The sequence below is a fragment of the Epinephelus fuscoguttatus genome, linkage group LG2 (assembly GCF_011397635.1).
Source record: "Epinephelus fuscoguttatus linkage group LG2, E.fuscoguttatus.final_Chr_v1".
NCBI lineage: Eukaryota > Metazoa > Chordata > Actinopteri > Perciformes > Serranidae > Epinephelus > Epinephelus fuscoguttatus.
Genome location: NC_064753.1, coordinates 17,901,392 through 17,921,493, shown reverse-complemented (window position 1 = coordinate 17,921,493; position 20,102 = coordinate 17,901,392). Strand labels below are relative to the sequence as shown.

Here is a 20,102-nt window from a genome sequence, read left to right as displayed (position 1 = left end):
TGACACGAGACATCTGAATGTTTTTCGAGCTGCCGCCTCTGTGGTGGAGGTTGGGTTAGGTTTATGCAATAAAGGCTTTTTGGCTAAGGTCAGAGGAAGGCCATGGTTCAGTGAACTCAATTTTTACTGGTGGTAGGAGATTGGATGCGCAGTCTTCAGTGTCTAAGTCAGACAGGCTGTCTTCCCAACCGCCCACCCTCCGTCTCTGCCCCTGACAGACAGCAGTCATTATTCGCATGGCCACAAGAGGTCACTTGCCAGGAAACAAAGGCCATTTTAAGCATTTGAACAAACCACAAAGTTCCCACGCAGTCTAGAAAAGCATTGAATTTGATTTTAATTATTTCCTGTTCTGTATAGCTTTTCTGCGTGAGGAAACCATACCTTCTATACCTATACCAGTACCTATAACTATACCCATACCAACACAGCGAATAAACAAGGCTGTGCACAAGTACACAAGCCATCAAAATAAAATTATTACATTTTTTAAGTACTTATCAGTTCTTATTTCAGTATGTTAATGGAAAAGAAAACAAGTATAGGCAGCACTGGTTAGATGGCATCCTCTTTGGTCAGAGATGTTTGACAGTGGAATGTCGTCCAATGTATTTGCAAGTTTTGAGGGCTTGGCGATCTCAAATATTAAGCCTGGTTGGCTAAGGATTCCAAATAGATGAAGACAGCTAAATGCAAACTTTATGTAAAATAGTTCAACATCTCCAATGTGGAAAAGGCATCAACTGTGAGGCATATGCAAGAAAAAAAAGCACTGTTGTCTTGTCACAGCATCCTCTGCTGTGCATTGAGCTTATCTTGGTTTGGTGTTCATTGATTTGTATGGGGACCTACCAACAATCTACTGGTAATTGTTAGGCAACATAACAGCATACATAGTCAGAATGTAATATACTGTATGTTAGGGATGTAAATCATTAGTTTAATCACAATACGATATTATATCGATTCTTTGAGCAACAATACAATAATTGCCAATATTACAAAGACTGCCATGATAGGATTTTGATTTAATACGATTTAAGGGCCTGCAATCAATATGAGACAATATTATTTGCCCATTTAACACAGTCTGTTACAGAAGAAGCTGCCACCCCTTTATTTTATGCTTTGAGCCATAAAAGATAAAAACAGCACATACATAATGTATACCGGTAATTGTAACCGCTTCAGTACAGTAAAGTTAACTTTAAACTGGCTCCACTAACAAACATAAAACAGTACATGGGAAAAGTTAACCTTCAGGGCTTTTTGCCAGAGGGTCCTTTCTGGAAGAAATCTTTTCTTTAACCCAACCATCATCTTTTTCAAAAATCATCAGGACTATCTGGCTGAAACCCCTGAAGGCAAACTTCTGCCAATAGCCATTTTATGGATTAACAACATCATCATTTAACAAAGTATCAAATTCAGCTCAATAATAACTGTCCAGGTTTATGAACAAAACAGTTGTTTTTTTCCTAGTCACACATTATTAGCTTAAGCATGCTTAATTAATTAGCCTAGCGGCTAGCAGACTTTTTCCTCGACTCCTAGCTTAAAATAATGACATGTAACATTATTATTTTTCTTACTCATCATTGGTTTAAGTCACTGCATCTCCTGACAGAACAGTTCGATTGAATTTCAGCCTGCATGCACGTTTCTTTCAGCCGAATATTGTTGAAACAGAGCAGCTAATGTTGCTGTAGTGAGAAGTTAGCAAAGTGAGATGCTAGCAAGGCAAATTACTTTACATTGTGTTTTGTCTCATAACAAAATTGTTTACATACACCATGTGCTCTGTCTGTTGACACGTATTTTCTCCAGAATCCGAAACGTTTCCACTCTACTGATTTATTCCAGAGTAAATAACATTATCCTCATCGTCTTTCTCTTGGCTGATGCCATCTGCCTGTCGCTGTTTGATGGTGACACAGACTTTCAAAATAAAAGCGTATTTTTTTCACGTTGTATCAATGATATTGGATCGTTGATCATGGAATCGATTTATCAGTCCAGATCAATGAATCATTACACCCCTACTGTACATATTAACAGTTGGAGTTTAAAAGCATTTATTTACATATAATACACATCATAAAGTATGTCGTCGTCGTCGTCGTCGTCATCCTCCGCTTATCCGGGTCCGGGTCGCGGGGGCAGCAGCCTCAGCAAGGAAGCCCAGACAGTCCTCTCCCCAGCCACTTCCATCAGCTCTTCCGCGGGAACCCCGAGGCGTTCCCAGGCCAGCCGGGTGATGTAGTCCCTCCAGCGTGTCCTGGGGCGGCCCCGAGGTCTCCTCCCGGTTGGGCATGCCCGAAACACCTCCCAAGGGAGGCGTCCGGAAGGCATTCTTACCAGATGTCCGAACCACCTCAACTGGCTCCTCTCGATGTGGAGGAGCAGTGGCTCTACTCCGAGTCCCTCCTCACCCTATCCCTAAGGCTGAGCCCAGCCACCCTGTGGAGGAAACTCATTTCAGCCGCTTGTATTCGCGATCTCATTCTTTCGGTCACTACCCAGAGCTCGTGACCATAGGTGAGGGTTGGAACGAAGATCGACCGGTAAATCGAGAGCTTCGCTTTCTGGCCAAGCTCCCTTTTCACCACAACGGACCGGTTAAGCGCCCGCATCACTGCTGACGCTGCCCCAATCCGCCTGTCAATCTCCCGCTCCATCCTACCCTCACTTGTGAACAAGATCCCGAGATACTTAAACTCCTCCACCTGAGGAAGGACCTCCCCCCTGACCTGGAGTGGGCAATCCACCCTTTTCCGGCTGAGGACCATGGCCTTGGACTTGGAGGTGCTGATTCACACTCGGCTGCGAACCGCCCCAGTGAGAGCTGGAGGTCACTGTTCGATGGAGCTAGGAGGACCACGTCTTCCGCAAAAAGCAGGGACAAGATTCTCCCATCACCGAACCTGACACCCTCCACCACTCGGCTGCGCCTAGAAATTCTGTCCATAAAAGTTATGAACAGAACCGGTGACAAAGGGCAGCCCTGGCGGAGTCCAACCCTCACCGGGAACAGGTCCGACTTACTGCCAGCCACGCGACCAGACTCATGCTCCTTCGGTACAGGGACTGGATGGTCCAGCAAGGCCACCCACCCCATACTCCCGGAGCACCCCCCACAGGATGCCCCTGGGGACACGGTCGTAAGCCTTCTCCAAATCCACAAAACACATGTGGACTGGTTGGGCGAACTCCCATGCCCCCTCCAGCACCCTGGCGAGGGTAAAGAGCTGGTCCACGGTATCCGAGGTTCAACTATCGACCGGACCCTCTTCTCCAGCACCCTGGAGTAGACCTTACTGGGTAGGCTGAGTGTGATCCCCTGTAGTTGGAACACACCCTCTGGTCCCCTTTCTTGAAAATGGGGACCACCACCCGATCTGCCACTCCAGAGGCACTGCCCCGATGTCCACGCAATGTTGCAGAGGCGTGTCAACCAGGACAGCCCTACAACATCCAGAGCCTTGAGATAACCAGGGACGAATCTCATCCACCCCCGGGGCTCCGCCGCCTCGGAGTTGTTTCACCACCTCGGCGACTTCTGCCCCAGAAATTGGACGACCCGCCCCTGAGACCTCCGTCTCTGTTTCCTCACTGGAATACGTGTTGGTGGGATTGAGGAGCTCCTCAAAGTATTCCTTCCACCGCCCGACAATGTCCCCAGTTGACGCCAGCAGCTCCCCGCCTCCACTGTAAACAGTGTGAGCAAGTTGCCGCCTTCCCCCCCTGAGGCGCCGGACGGTTTGCCAGAACCTCTTTGGAGCCGATCGATAGTCTTCCTCCATGGCCTCACCGAACTCCTCCCACGCCCGAGTTTTTGCCTCCACGACTGCCGCCGCCGCGCTCCGCTTGGCCCGCCGGTACCCGTCAGCTGCTTCCGGAGACCCACAGACCAACCATGCCCTGTAGGCCTCCTTCTTCAGCCTGATGGCTCCCCTCACCTCTGGTGTCCACCAGCGGGTTCGGGGATTACAGCCGCGACTGGCACCAGCGGCCTTGGGGCCGCAGCTCGCAACCGCCGCCTCAACAATGGCAGAGCGGAACAAGGCCCATTCGGACTCAATGTCCCCCTCCGCCCTCGGGACGCGGTTGAAGCTCTCCCGGAGGTGGGAGTTGAAGATCATCTGGAAAGGTTCTTCTGCCAGGCGTTCCCAGCAGACCCTCACTGATCGTATGGCCCTGCCAGGTCTGCGCAGCGTCTTCCCCCACCATCTGATCCAACTCACCACCAGGTGGTGATCAGTTGACAGCTCTGCTCCTCTCTTCACCCGAGTGTCCAGAACATATGGCCGCAGGTCAAATGATACGACTACAAAGTCGATCATTGACCTGCGACCTAGGCTGTCCTGGTGCCACGTGCACCGATGGACATCCTTATGTTTGAACATGGTGTTAGTTATGGCCAAACTGCAACCTGCACAGAAGTCCAATAACTGAACACCACTCGAGTTCAGATCGGGCAGGCCGTTCCTCCCAATCACGCCCCTCCAGGCCCCGCTGTCATTGCCCACATAAGCGTTGAAGTCCCCCAGCAGAACAATGGAGTCCCCGGTTGGGGCACTGTCCAGCACCCGTCCCAGGGACTCCAAAAAGGGTGGGTACTCTGAACTGTTGTTTGGTGCATAAGCACAGACAACAGTCAGGACCCGTTCCCCGACCCGAAGGCGCAGGGAAGCAACCCTTTCGTCTACTGGGGTAAACCCCAACGTACAGGCAGAGAGTCTGGGGGCTATCAGAAAGCCCACCCCGGCCCTCCGCCTCTCACCCGGAGCAACTCCAGTGAAGGAGAGAGTCCAACCCCTCTCAAGGACTAGGGTTCCAGAGCCGGAACTATGTGTCGAGGTGAGGCTGACTATATCTAGCCGGTAACGCTCAGCCTCTTCCACAAGCTCCGGCTCCTTCCCCGCCAGAGAGGTGACATTCCATGTCCCAAGAGCCAACTTCTGTAACCGAGGATCGGACCGCCAAGGCCCCCGCCTTGGTCTGCTGCCCAATCCACATTGCACCGAACCCTTCTGGATCCCTCTACGGGTGGTGGGCCTGCAGGGGGACGAACCCATGTAGCCGGTTCGGGCTGGGCCCGGCCAGACCCCATGGGCGAAGGCCCGACCACCAGGCGCTCGCCCACGGACCCCAACCCCAGGCCTGGCTCCAGGGCGGGGCCCCGGTAACCCTCCGGGCCGGGTACACTTGTCCTTGATCATAACCATCATGAAGGGTCTTTTGAACCGTTCTTCGTCTGACCCTTCGCCCAGAACCAATCTGCCATGGGAAACCCTACCAGGGGCAAAATGCCCCCGACAGCATAGCTCCTAGGGTCATTAGGGCACTCAAACTCCTCCACCACGATAAGGTGACGGTTCTCGGAGGATCATAAAGTATGGAAAAACATATTTTTTACTCAATTTACTACTTTTTATGGTGGGCATGGTAAACATAATCTCTTTTCTAAGTAATTTTGATGTGTATTTATTTTCATAATGCAACAGTTGCTCCCATGATCCTCTATGCTGCCATGTCCCTTCTGTTTTTTCTTCTCAGTGCCATTGTCTCATCTGCAAGAATGTAGCAAAGAAAATTTAGTTTATCCAGCACTGCAGTTGCAAAATAGTTTTCTTCTCATCAGTCATGGTCCTTTTGTGTCTCATCCAACTTCACTGGTTTTGTTTCCCCCATCTCTTCTTTCTTCACTCCCTCTCTTGCACCATCACCATCCATCTCCAGGGGATCCCATAGAAATGTTTAATTGTTCTGAAATGTCTACAGTGAGCTGGACTAAATGACTCAGCAGCCTTGTCTGCTGACATGAAAGTCTAATCCATTTTAGCTTCAGTTTGTTTGCAGTCATTCAAGGGCTTTCTTTCTTTGTTTTGAAGGGAGCTGGACACATTCACAGGTTTGGTTTTATTTTCTTATTCTTTGATAGCTCAAGGCTGTACATAATTGAGCCTGTTAACGTGTCAGATTAAAAGCAACCAATGCTACCCAGGTCTTTTTTATGCTTATTGAGATATTTGTACATTTCTATTAGTGTGTGTGTGTGTGTGTGTGTGTGTGTATATGTGTGCTTGTGAGTTTTTTGGAGGAGGACGCAGTTCAAAGAAACTTGAGGTGCTGTTTTTTGCCAGGAGTACATGCAACACATTTACTGTATTATAGACTGAAAATTTGATGTTGCCCTACAATTTAACTTACTCTGTGATCAGTGCAGAGGTGTTCCTGTGTGTGCGACTCTGTATATATTACAAAACAAGGTTTCTCTGTTTAACAGCTGTGACTTCGGCGGTTATACTCTATATGCTGACATGTGCTTCTTATGTTTTGCATTACAGAGCATGACAAGCACCGCCTATGCAAAAGTACTGAATACATGAATCTTCACTTCAAGGTCAAATGGTTCCATAATGAGTATGTCCGTGACCTGCCGGCCTTCAAGGATGTTCCACCTGAGTATTCTCTGTAAGTGTCCTCTCATTTTTACCCACATGTACTGTGCATGTAGAGACATACACTATCAGGGAAATTTCAGGGAGAATAAGTATATAATTAAGCAATATCACACGAGAGGGAGTGATGTTGCACTGTATATCGTGTATTCTCCAACTGTCAACTTTTATACCATGGTATACCTTAAAACCAGTATCTCTGCAAACCTACCTGGGTGACCCATCGTTAGAAAATATTAAATGTAATATAGCAGTTATACCCAAATACAAACAAAAGAATGCCACAGAAAATTATTATTTGAGGATCTTCTACTTCTGGTCTTTTAATGGCGTTGCTAGCCATCATGATTCGAGCTGACTCCATGTAGCGTGCCTTCCAGGGTGTCTCACTGGAGTATAATGTTTTGGTTTTGGGATGGGAGGGGCAGACAGCACTTTGCCTGTCACATCATGTGGGCTGCCTTGTTGAGCACAGTGGCACCAAGAAACACAATTTAAGCTGTATATTTTTTTTTCCCCAAATGTAAAAGGGTAGTTCAGTGTATTGTTTGGTGTGTTTGCAATGCCTACCCAATACATCCAGCACCTCTTAATTCATTTCAGTTTCTTTCCGTTCTTGCTCGTCTCCCTCTCCCAACACCATCTGGTTGCCTTTTCCCTGTTCATTAAGTGTAATTGCTCTTTTTGTACACTTTGTACAGTTATTGTTACAGTCTGTCTCTCTACTCGCTAAGTGTTGAAACTGTAAATAGAACATGAACAGACTGCCTGTAACATTCAATTTAAAACAAACAGGGCTGCAGGAAACTAAGAGGAGAAGATCTGCAGACTACAGTTGAGAGAAATGTTGCAAAAGATGTCAAATGTCTAATTGTTAAATGGCTTCATGAGGAAATTTAATTGCCTTTTGAACAATTTAACGCAAGTACAGATAATTCTGTTTGCTTCAAACGAGTGTCAACATTACATGAGCCAGTGTTCATTTATGCTGCTAATTATTGTCCTTCTTTACCAGATAAGAAATTGTGTGTGTCATTGGCACACACAGCACTTCAAAAATTATTATATTGAAGTCAAGTAAATAGCATTTACATATTGTTGACAAAAGGAGAGGCTCAAAGATTGATCTCTGTGGGACTCCACATGAAACTGTTTTGTGGCCTGAGGAAGTCTTTTTCTTGACCAAAACTGTTTTTAATTACTGTATAATTTGATTTTAAAATAGTTTTGAAAAAAGGTCATGTTCCAGTGCCACAGAAATTGTGATGAATATGAGACTATGAGTGTTCAGATCACTTTCTGGTTGAGACTGAATCTATAAAACAGTCATGTCCATGTAATCTGTGGTGGCAGTTTATTCCAGCAAGCCTTTAAACAAGCTGATCATAAGCTGTTTTGGATGAGGAGACAACTTTATTGCCTAAAAGCATATTTTTGTTATTTTCACGTAGTCCTGTTTTCCATTGTGCATGCATAATCATGTGCAGCAAAGCAGGGATAGCTGCAATGTAAACACGTGTAATGCAAGCAGGGAACGCAATGCCCTCTCCCATCCTACCAGTCTTATCAGAGTAATGACTCCCCCTCCCCCTCACCAGTGCTGTCACTCAATCACCATTCCTAGCAGGATTGATTCATACTGTACACACACACTCACAGTCTTTCTCTTCCGTCTGCCCGTCTCTCTTCTCTTTCACTGTCGCCACACCCACCTTATTTATTGGCTCTCCCTCCTGTAGCAAATGCCCTTAGCCAGAGTACAAAGCAGTTTTGGGGGGACATCCGTTGCTCTGAGGACAGGCTCAGGCACTATTTTAAACAAGGGAATGGCAAAGTGAAACAGACAGAACAGCATTATTATTCCACTAACAAATGTACTTCCTTACCCGACTCATCCGCCCCGGCCTGTCCTGTCCTCTGCTGTCCTCTGTCTGAGCCTTGCAGTCTAATCTGTCCACAAACTGAAACCTGATATCAGCGCCTGCATGGATTGCAGCCTTGGCCAAAACCACACTGGAATCTGCTACGTCTTTTTGGGATGATTTTTTTAAATGTGTAATCAATTTTTATTGATCTCCTTTAAACACAGTGGCTCCCCTGTAATTTTTAAATAACTAAAAAGCTTTGGCCTCTTAATTGTTCATGTACCAAACCCTGATTCCTCTAGTGTCAGGCGTCTGGTGCGATGAACCAAATGCTAAAAAAAAACGCCTCCCAGCTACATTTTGACCCTTCAATTATAGAGTGTTTTCTTTTTTAGGTGGTTCGAGCCATTTGTCATCCAGTGGCTTGATGAGAATGAGGATGTTGCCATGGATTTCCTCAATGGAGCACTGGAGAGGGACAAGAAAGATGGAGTGAGTATAGTGTTGAATTATTTCTCAATACGTAGCTTTGAATTTAACCAACAAAGACATTTAAGTCTGCTTTCTTATTCACAAGGACGGCCTGCTAGACTGAATTTACCTCTTGAGGTAGAGGGTGTGGGGGATAAAGGAAATTTCACACAGTCAAAAACACTCCTCGCCAAGAGACTTCACAAGACAGGAATATGAATGAAATTTGAATTAAAAATTGATAAAAACAGGAAGCAAAACGTGATTTTTAGGGCAGGAAAGGCACGGAAGGGTATTAGGCAGCGATGACAAATGGGTGTAAGCTTCCCAAAACAAGTTTGGCACGGAAGTTATTGCAATATACTGATGCATCCTCTAGCTGCATTGCATAGAACTATACATTTGTGATTTATGTGTGTGATTTGTGTAACCACAGTTATCCACTGAACAGTTTGAAGATAAAATTATGATTCATCCTTACTGAAACACATAAAACATAACATTGCATCTGACTTCTATGTCAGTCATGAATAAATGCAGGACTACATACGCACACAAAATAACTCTGAAATTACAGGGAGCTTAAGTGTCATTTTATTAGTGCACCTCAGCAGCTACTGAGCATTCATGCAGAGAGGGTTAACAGTACACCTGCAAGTGCAATTGGCAGTAAGTGGTCTAGATTTCTGCTTTGTGAGCAGTGTAGTTATAAAGTAATTGGTACATTAATTGAACGGCCTTTTTACTGTGCTAAATCACTAAATAATGCCTCTCTATTCTGAGGTGCTTAAAGCTCTTAAGATCTCACATTCTGCATCTGTGTCTTTCCCTTTTCCTTCTTCCAACTCCCCTATCTCTGTCTCAATCTTTATGTCCCTCTCTTCCCCTCTCCATCCTTCAACAGTTCCAGCAAACCTCGGAGCACGCCCTCTTTTCATGTTCGGTGGTGGATGTGTTCACTCAACTAAACCAGAGTTTTGAGATTATCAAGAAGCTCGAGTGTCCAAACCCACAGGCTCTGGCTCACTTCATGTGCCGTTTTGCGAAGGTCAGGCTCTTTGGAAAGCCCCCCTAGTGAGCCCTGAATACTCCTGTGGGGAGTGATAAGTCACAGTTAAAGAGTTTGCCATTGATCTAAGGAGGCTCTGTGGTATATTTATTTGGTTTGATAATATCTTGTTATTAGGTTGTGACTGCTTAAATTTTTACAGTGAGTTCCAGCAATGCAATAACAGAACAGCAAGCGCACTGCAATTATAAAATTGTCTCTCTCCCTTCCTACAGACTATCAACAAAGTTCTTCTGCAATATGCTGCAATCATATCCAAGGACTTTCCTTTGTATTTGAGTAAGGAGAACGTGGTAAGTGCCCACTCAAAGTCTGCAAATGTTAATAGCAAAGGTTGCATTGAGTGTTTTCGGTCCAAATGCAAATTATGGTTAGTCAGATGACGGTGTTTCCATGATGACTGTCTCTAACAGCGGTTTGCATGAAGAGTGTTTCAGTAGGCAGCACAGTCTCTTCTACGCTTCAGTCCCGCCCCGCTTTTTGTAATGCACTTAACAAAGTGTCTCTATTAACCGAGATGCAATTATTCATGTCACAGCCCATAGCTGATGGGAAGAAGTCATTGGTACTTCTAGGCTCTCTGTCCATTGTTTAATGTGATGGATGACTAAATGCAGAGTCTTCTGAGTGGCCTAATTATCCTCACTGGTCTTTGAAGTTGAAGTGAGAGATAACACATAGGGTACTAGCAGAGGAGGCAGATGTTTCTCTACAGTGTTGACAGGCTCATTACAATTGTCCCAGAGAAAACATGAAATGTCCCTCCTCGAGAGAGGACCGAACAGACAGATGATGGAAAAAAGGAAGTAAGAGGCAGATGGAGCTGTACAGTAGCAGGATTACATCAAATTAAACTTAATCGCCAATTTGTTAGACTGTCATATATACAATGCATGATTGACATCATAACCATCTTCACCAAGAATATACTGTGTGTCTGTCTTTGTTAACAACAAACTGATTTGTTAAAAGACAGCAGTAGTTTAAGTCAAGATGAGTATCTAAAACAGTAGTTCTTAACTTTTGTGGCTTATGACCCCTTGAAGAAATTCTTCAACCCCCAAATGACCACTTGTTTATCAATTACTCACCCCATGTTTGATTTTCTTGCATGCCTTTCTATGAACAAAGAATCAAAAAACAGAGAAAATTCTTGATGAATTGAAGTCATAGGCAAAACTATATCAAAACTCAGTTTACAAAACTCTCAAACTGATGCATTATTATCCAAGTCTCATTTATCCAGTCATATGTTCAGAGCTTCCCAAACACATGCTATGCTCTCCTCAAAGCCACACTCCACTGACAAAATCAGAAATTTTAACTCCCTGAATGTAGGAACTGATGGTCTACCACTACCTTGATCAGTTAGTTAGTTTGTGTTATTGTGTGACTTTTAAAGGGACAGTTCAGAATAGTCACACAATAACACAAACAAACAAACCAATGAAGGCAGTAGTAGAACTGCAGTTCCCGTGTTCAGCGAGGTAAAATTACTGTTGTATTTAATAGAATCTGGCTTTGAAGATAGTGCGCTCAGGTCCCTGTCAGAAAGGCCTGTCTGTTTGGGAGGTACAAAGCCAATGAAGCCAATGCCGAAGTGCCAAAAACTGCAGTTCACTGAATGACCACATGAGGCCGGCTCTAAAACAGAGTCAATCCCTGTAGACCCCCATTTTGAAATGCTTAACTTTACAGCTGAAATAAACATGTATACTGTCTGGTACAAAAAACGGTTTTGGTCTCAATAATTAATTTCAGCATTCAGGACAACTGTACAGGGTGTGAATTTCTTTACAACTCACGCATATACATTTTATTAAGGCCCAAAGATACACATATGTAAGGGCAGGGCAGGGTCTGCAAGGTGTTGCTACTGGTTGCTGCAGTCTGTGAAGAAAATTGCCCCCCCATCACTCCTCCACAGCTTCACCCTCTACAAATATGGTCACTTCTGGCTCTAAAAACCCCCAAGATGGCTTCAAAATGACAGTCCACTAACCAAGGGGTGGCGTCATGGTAGCTACGTCCATTATTATATGTAGTCTATTAGCTATGCCTGCATATCTTTTAGAGCATCCCGAGGGGGCAGGAGTTGATCCCAGCTGACATTGGGTGATGGCTGGGGTACACTCTGGACTGTGGTACACTCAGTCACTGCGCTGGCACACAGAGACAGTCAACCATCCACACCCACACAAAATTTTGAGTCACCAATTAATCTAACCTATATGTCTTTGGACTGTGGGAGGAAGCCAGAGCACCTAAAGAAAACCCTACGCAGGCACATTGAGAACGTGCAAAGGCCCCAGCCAGCCAGCAGGTTCAAACTTAAAACTTTCTTACTGTAAAGCAACCAAACATCGTGCCGCCTCAAAAGTCACAATAAAAAAGGCAACTTTTTTTTGTAAGGGAAAATTTCTGTAATCATCTTGTGAAGCCTCAGATTTATCTTCGGACTCCCGGGGGCATGGCCAGATTGGGAACCACTGATCTAGAATTTCTGCCTCTATAAACATTATGCTGTTATTAATACATTTCTTGACATTGATACTATTTGCAGACAAACTTGTAATTTTAGCACCACCCTATTTAATCAGCAAATACCCCACCAAATACTCTAAATCACTAAACACACCCCTGTGAAATGACTGTCTTTCTTTCTCTTTGGTATATGTAGTCATGAGTTATGTCACAGCAGCCCTCTGGCATTTATCCAATGGATTATAATATAACCAGTGTGACTGTTAGTGGACCGAACCCTTTATTCTATATTTTTCACCCTCACTCCAGGGAGAAATATGTAGCCGAGAGAAATCTCCATTGCTTTTACTCAGATTTAGAATATCTTATCACTCCCGCACAAATATGCTCATAAATCTAGTAGAGAGGAAGCTATTATGTGCTGCTGTAGAGACACTATTGGCTGCGTTGTGGATTGAAAGACACCAATCATCCCTCTCCTGTGGGGCGCAGAATTATCATTTCAGAACCATCCATTACCACTGTCATAATTTTGTAGGGTTGTATGTTTGTCAGTTGTTTTTTGGGCAGATAATGTACATAATCTGCAAAGAGTGAAAACTCTGAAGAATTACTCCCAGTCTCCATAAAAAGCAGTGTGATTAATGTCCGTCATCTGTTAAACTTGTTGTGTAGCTGGAAATCGATAATGCCTGACATACTCAGTGCAGACATTTCTCTGCCTGTTGTATTATGTATTGCGTTTCCCCTGCTGACTGGAGATGTCGCGCAGAAACCTAGCATCTTTGTATGGATGATGTGTCAGAAAACCCAAACTGATGGATTTGACTGTTTTTACCCTTCTGACAATGTGTTGCAATTATATAGGCTGGTCTCAAGCTTACAAACTGTTAGAGCACAATGTCAATAGCTGTGCAAAAAAAAAAAAATGGATATTTAATGTACTAGGCATTTCAGGGATGTCAACACCATTAAATATATAGCTGATGTTCTCCTGACACATAGGATCATACACTGCACAGTACAAAACAATCTCATTTATTGATTCTTGTACTTTTACAGCCCTGCATCCTCCTCAACAACATCCAGCAGCTCCGTGTCCAACTGGAGAAGATGTTTGAGTCCATGGGTGGCAAACAGGTCTGTGTCTACCTGAGTGTATCTGTCTGCTGTATCTGTGTCAACTTTTGAGGCAATTCACTTTCAATTAGATTGAGATTTTCTGACCTGGATTTAAATAAATTTAAAAAAGAGGCATGGAATATATGAATTATTACAGTATTGTACTGCAATAATCTGCATTCTTCTACTGGAAGGTCAAACCACAAGGTTAGCGGAAGAACAGAGTCCCCGGGGATTGAAAGGATTCAGTGTCTTGTTAAAGGACACTTGAGCAAGGTTGATGCCAGATTGTATGAACACTTAAATCTCCATCGTCAGATCAGCTCTCTGCTGTGAAGTAAATGCAGTGTCATGATTATGTAAATGATTAGTTCAGATGACATTTATATGAAGTGAAAGTGAATTGACCCCAGCAGTGATGTGCTGTAATCCTTCCCTCAGTTCTGTATTTAACCATCTAATAGACTAATCTGACATGTAGTTCCGTTTGCTAATATCACCTTCTCCGACTACTTCTTCTACTCCAGCTCCTCAATAACTCCCTTTGTACCCCATTACTATTCCCCCACCTCAGACCTTCCTTGTGTATAACATGTGTTTTTGTAAATATTGATTTAAAACCCTATGAATCTGTGACTTGAGTTAAAAACACCGCTGAGTATTTTCCCGTCGACCTGTCAGTCTAACCTGAGAAGCGGCAGCCGCGGCTTCTTGTGACTTACACGCATGTTTCTCTCCAGTATCTAACGCCTGTCTTGCCTTGCGTTTTGTCTCCTGTCGTTGTGTCTTCTGTTTCCCCCCCGTTTCCTTTTTTGTGCTCTCTCTCTCTGTCTCCAGGAGGAGGGGGTTGTGTCCTTCTGTAAGGTGTGTGCAATAGGACTCGTCAACACCCCTTCCTACCATTTACCGAATGATAAGAAAAAGCACGCCCCCTCCCCCCGTGCCTCCCCGCCACCCCTCACGCTCCTACGCTTCTCACCCCACTCCCCCAACCCCTCCAGCAGCATGTGCCACAGAGCATACGGAATCTGAATTACCCATCACCCCTCTGGACAGGCTGCTCAAGCTCACCATCCCCGGCGCTCTGGGGATAGTGGCTCAACCCACCAGATCCCATCTTTATTTTTAGCTTGCTTTTTTTTCCCGTCTGCCACTTCTCTATCCATGGCTAATTTAGAAGTGCGATATTTATTTTAGTTCGTTGTTCCCCCCTCTTTTTTTCGTCCCTGACGCAAAAAGTGGAGGCAGACTCTCGCCAAGTTGCTGGCTGTGGTTTTGATCATCTCTATCCATTCCCCAGGCTGCAGCCACAAAATGCTTCAGACAGGATTTTTCAGACCGTGTTTAATGAGCTTCTCAAACACTTACAAATCTCTCCAGCTGTGCCCTCGGCTGAGGTGCTGCAAACCTCCCCACAGTTAGCAGTTCTAGACCTGGATTACTCCCAGGTCATTATTGTCTGAAGAATAATGACACCAGAAGTCCTTACATCCCTTTGGAAAAGTAAAGTCATGCATACTCATTGTTAATGGACGATCAGGTATATCTTTAAGAATGTCTTAAGTAATTTCTGTTGAATACTAATTATACAGCCGAGGTGTATTTCAGGTGAAAGTTTTCCATTAGTTTCCCCTCTGCACTGTGGCTATTCATTACAGAACAGTTTCCTATCAGCAATTAACTCCCAGAGAGCCAATGTAATTACCAAGAGCTGTTATCATAGCAGTACCAATAACAGAGATTAGTAATAATCTCTTACAGTGCCCACATTTATGGAATCATCATGGAGTGATCTCCCCAGATTGGTATCAGACTTTATTTTGGGTGTCGTCCTGTTTGCTAATATGCTTTTCTCACTTTAGTGATGGTGGTTTATTAAGCCTTGATTTACTTGGCACTGTTTACAACAAACTATGTTTCGGAATAACAACCTGCCAGCGAGTAGATATTGTATTGTTGAAACAGGCAAAGGGAAGCAAAGCTGGGCTGCTGTTGATAGGCTGTCAGCCAGGGGAGAGTGTGTGCACTCTGGAGGACTCTGGATGTCAGTCAGTGTCGACTGAAACTAGCGACCATGGAGGAGCCAGGTGCTCTATGTTCCAAAATTGATGTTCCCTTTGCATAAAGTTTTATCACCATAATGAAAAATGTTGTCAGTCGCTAAGTGCAATACATACTTTATATAGTGTAGGAATTTCTTGCTGTCATAATGATACACATATACAACTCAAAGGGACAGTTCACCCCCAGACCAAAAATGCATATCTTTCCTCCAACCTGTAGTGCTATGTTTCAATGCAGGTTGTTTTGGTCTGAGTTGTCGAGTGTTGGAAATTGGCTGGGGAGATGTCTGTCTTTTCTCCAACATAATGAAATTGGCTGAGGTTGTGGTGCTCAACGCAGCAAAAAAATACATTTGGAAAACCTCAACAGCAATGCCTCTTTCCAGAAATCATGTCCTGGTTACTCAAGGTAATCCACAGACCTTGTATTACCACGTGGAAGGAGCACACGTCTTCTGCTAGCTCACCTAGCACCAATGAGCTAGCTAACATTACAGCTCAGCTGAAGAGGATGAAGCCATTCATTTTATGTCTCACCCTTTCATCCATGAGTAGATGTGGCACTTCCTTTTGCACTGTGTGATAGAGTTGGTAAGTGAAGTTTGGTTAAAAGAAAATAGGTCCTACATGAAACTGCTCGCATTATCTTCAATAGCCGGGTTATGATATCTGGAAAGAGACATTACTGTTGAGTTTTTCAAATGGTGTTTTTGGCACTTTTAGCACCACAAGCCGAGTTCCATCTAGTTTCATTACTTTGGAGAGGACAGATATCTCTACAGCCGATATCTCCAACACTCAGCATTTCACACCAAAACAATCTAGATTGATGAGTAGCACCGCAGGTAAGAGGAAAAATGTGTATTTTTGAGGTCAGGGTAAACTGTCCCTTTAAACATGTTACTGACAGTGCAAATGGAGAGTGAAAGACATTAGACATGGGATCTATTCATAATACGGGATATACATTTTTAAAAATGAATTTAATCTTTTTTTTCCCCTCAACATTATATCCCATTTTTAAACGAATCCAAGATCTTTATGAACCTGACATTTCAGAGGATGATTTTTTGATATTTTCAAACTGCCTCACTTGGCAAGTCAGAGTACCCCTGAATGAAGGCTGTTCTGACTGGATTGCAGTCTTCAGGTAGACATTTGACTGAAGCATCAGCAGCCACACAGAGTCAGAAAGGAATTTTCTTCTCTCAGGAGGTGACAGGTGCTTTGGTTTGTCTAACAGCGGGGATGAATTTCCTGTAGCAGCATTCCCATTAAGACACAGTGTTCTTTGGGAAAAAAAGGAGAATCTCAATTTCAGAGACTGCCAGGCAGCAGATTAGAGCCCAGTCTGAAACTTTCCCCAGGCCAAGGGGAACTGATAAAACACCAGGGCCTACAGTATTTTTCTGCTATCACTTGAAAAGATGTTATCTGTTACTCATAGAGTGAAATAACAACTCAAACGTCTGGTCAATTTCCTCTGTGACAGGAAAATCTTGCATGCTGCTGTCATTTCCATTGAGGTGACATTAGTACGACCACGCACACATGTGAACACACATACACCTACATATAAATCCGTCCTGTCTGTGCTGCAGATAGAGGCATGTCTGCAGAATAACAATGTCTATAAAAGGTTTAGCTCACACATCCGCTCCCCACCTGAGCCATCCGCCATTCTAATGTGTGAGATGAGCGGCTTCATGGCTAAGCTTATCGGGTATAATATGACAATCTGTTATGCATGTGGTGCGGTGCCTGGCCTCACACATCCATCTCAGGCACTGAGCCTCAACGACATTTGTTCTCCACCCTCCATCCAAAACATCAATATTTGGACATTTGTACGTGGCGAACGTAATTCATAAGCACTGGGGCGGACACTGATACAGATGCACTCACACATGTAGCCTAGTTACTGACCCAACATGCACAGGACAAATATCCCATACCCACCCATGCATTTTCAGGATATGCTCAAAACCACAGAGGAACAAACATCTGCACATCCATCACATGCATAAATATGGCGCTGAAGAAACCCAAAACATGCCATGCATGGGCACATACATGCTGTCAGTCAGTTTTTATAAATGTGTTTGTGTGAGCTGGTATTGAATATTTCTTGCAAGGTCATGTCTAATATATCTAGTATATCATACTAGATATCTAGGCACGTATTTCATGCATTTAAGTGGCTTGAAGCATAGTAACAGATATTAATCAACATACATTAAGATGTCCTAAATAATGAACAAAATATTAAGTTGCACACTCAAATACATTTTGTAGTGAAACAAACTCATGCAGCCACTGTTTCCTTATAGACCATAAGAAGTCAGTCAGATGATTTCAGTGTCAGAACATCTGCAGATACAAGGATTTATGTATAGATGATAGTAAGCTTTATTTCCCAAAGATGTAACAATGTCGAGGCTGCCTGACAGCATACTCTCTCTCTACTCTAACTTGTGTAGGAATAGTGCACAAAAATATTCCCTTTTGAGGGACCACTAGCTGGCTACTGCTTTGCTGACACCATGTCTCATGACTCGGCAAGCAGTCATCATTGCAGAGCTCGGAGGTGAGCCGTCCATTTGTATTCAGAGCGTCACTCGGCACAGATGGCAGGCAGAATGAGAGGGAGGCCACCAGTGAGGCAGGTTACCTCTCCTCTGTGCCTGTTGTCTCCCCCAAAACACCTCCACCCCAGTTGAGGCAGAGATTCAGAGCTCTAGTGAGTGTGGGCTAGTGAATGGAGTGTAATGATGTAGTAACTGTCTGTCTTCCACTGACAGCTGGATGCAGAGGCCAGTGATCTGCTCAAGGAGCTGCAGAATAAACTCAACACGGTGCTGGATGAGCTCAGCGGAGTGTTTGGCTCCAGGTGAGCATTAGTGTGACTCAGCATTTACGTGTATGTGTGTGAGTGGGTGGGTGGGTGTGGGATTGTTTTCATTAAGGCTAATGTATCCATTCATGTCTTGTTCTTTGAAAGGAATTGTAATACAAGACTGCTTAGTTATTGACAGACATGTACTCAAAATATAATTGACTTGAACTCTTGCTGTGCTCCATGCTTAGTGAGCACAGCAAGCTGCTAAATATTTCAGCCCGTATGAAAGACACCCCTGCTCTTAACATCTTTTCCAATAATCTGATGGGACCCGCAGGAGTGAGCTGGCAATCTCCTTAAAGTTGCTCTACTGCAGCGAAAAATCTGAGCCCAGTCGCAAAGGATTGAAATGATTGTTGTTTTCATCACACAGTTTTAAAGGTGTGATCGAGGACTGCGTGAAGCAGATGAACCAGGAGCTGGTTCAGATGAAAGGTCCAGCCAAAGGGAGCAACGCCGCCATGGATGCAGAGAGTGTCCTCCGGCCTCTTATGGACCTCCTGGATAAAAAGTGGGTATCTACTGAATGCAAGGTTAGAGTTTAACCTCTAAAATGTGAGGCAGTTTTCTAATTTGGTTTTCAGTCAGTGCCAACCTCTTTTGCACACCAATTGAAAGTCATTAATTCAAGACTCAGAAGGCTCAGCAATCAATTACCATCAAGTTTGAGAGTTTTGGCATCGAGGTGATGTCAGGACAGGATTTCATCTGCTGAAATTTACTTGTGTGATGAAAAGGAGACGTTTTGAATGTGCTCAATCTTGGAACCCACCTGCTGTCATTTGACAATGATGATGACAGTGAGGGTCAATGGCCAAAATTCAGGGGGTTCCAGTGAAACCAGCGGATACGCGGGCCAAGATTTCCTCTTTCATGCACTGGTCATTGTTTACAGTGCAATTAGCAACTTGAGACAAGTCCAGACAACATTCCAACTAATCCCTGTAAACATACATCTGCATATGAATGCAGATAAATGAGAAAAAAAGCTAATTAAAAGCTAAATCATCATCAGAGGATTGCCAGTGAGTTCCAAGATTGGACTTGGCCAAAGCGTTCCGCCTATTTTACTCACCACCGATCTGTTTACCTGCATGCAAACAAAGCCAGCTCAAACGTGATTGGTCAATACTACTCGCACTACAAACAGAAGCCAGAATGCTTAACAAAAACAAATGCTTAACGATAACAAAAACTTGTCCTGTTGCCCAGAGATTCTGCGTATGTGCAGATATCTATTGAAAAAGATTACAATGGGCTAACAACAGCTGATGACAGTGTGATGTTGCTGCATCAGAATCTACTATATAAGTTTAGGCTGATTAGTAAAGACACAAACTTCAGCTGCCTCTGTACACTCATGTATATGCCCAGTCCTCTCGGAAGTAAGGACAGTGTTTTTGTACAGCCAAGGCTGGACTACCCTAGTGGACAGAGTGTCCCTGGCCACAGGGAGCCCCAAACGTCTGTTAAACTGCATGAAAGTTGACTTTAGTGATTTTCAGTTAAATAATTATGTTAGGAACCACTACATTAAAGTACATTGTACTATGCCGAGTCCTGCATTATTACCTTACGATGGTACTTTCTTATTAAGGGCTCATGTGTCAAACTCATGTTTGAAGAGCTTTATGGTTTTAATAGAAGCAACAGGTACATAGAAAT

At 44.1% G+C, this 20,102-nt stretch overlaps 1 protein-coding gene across 1 annotated transcript in view; it reads left to right on the top strand.

The window, feature by feature from the left end:
- Window positions 1-20,102, top strand: part of LOC125900806 (protein unc-13 homolog C-like) — a 106,631-nt gene that overhangs the window by 67,298 nt on the left and 19,231 nt on the right. The window contains exons 15-21 of the mRNA XM_049596043.1: window positions 6,351-6,477; window positions 8,725-8,821; window positions 9,705-9,848; window positions 10,085-10,162; window positions 13,416-13,493; window positions 18,340-18,428; window positions 18,811-18,948. Coding sequence (XP_049452000.1) covers window positions 6,351-6,477; window positions 8,725-8,821; window positions 9,705-9,848; window positions 10,085-10,162; window positions 13,416-13,493; window positions 18,340-18,428; window positions 18,811-18,948 — 751 coding nt within the window. The remainder of the gene's footprint in view (window positions 1-6,350; window positions 6,478-8,724; window positions 8,822-9,704; window positions 9,849-10,084; window positions 10,163-13,415; window positions 13,494-18,339; window positions 18,429-18,810; window positions 18,949-20,102) is intronic.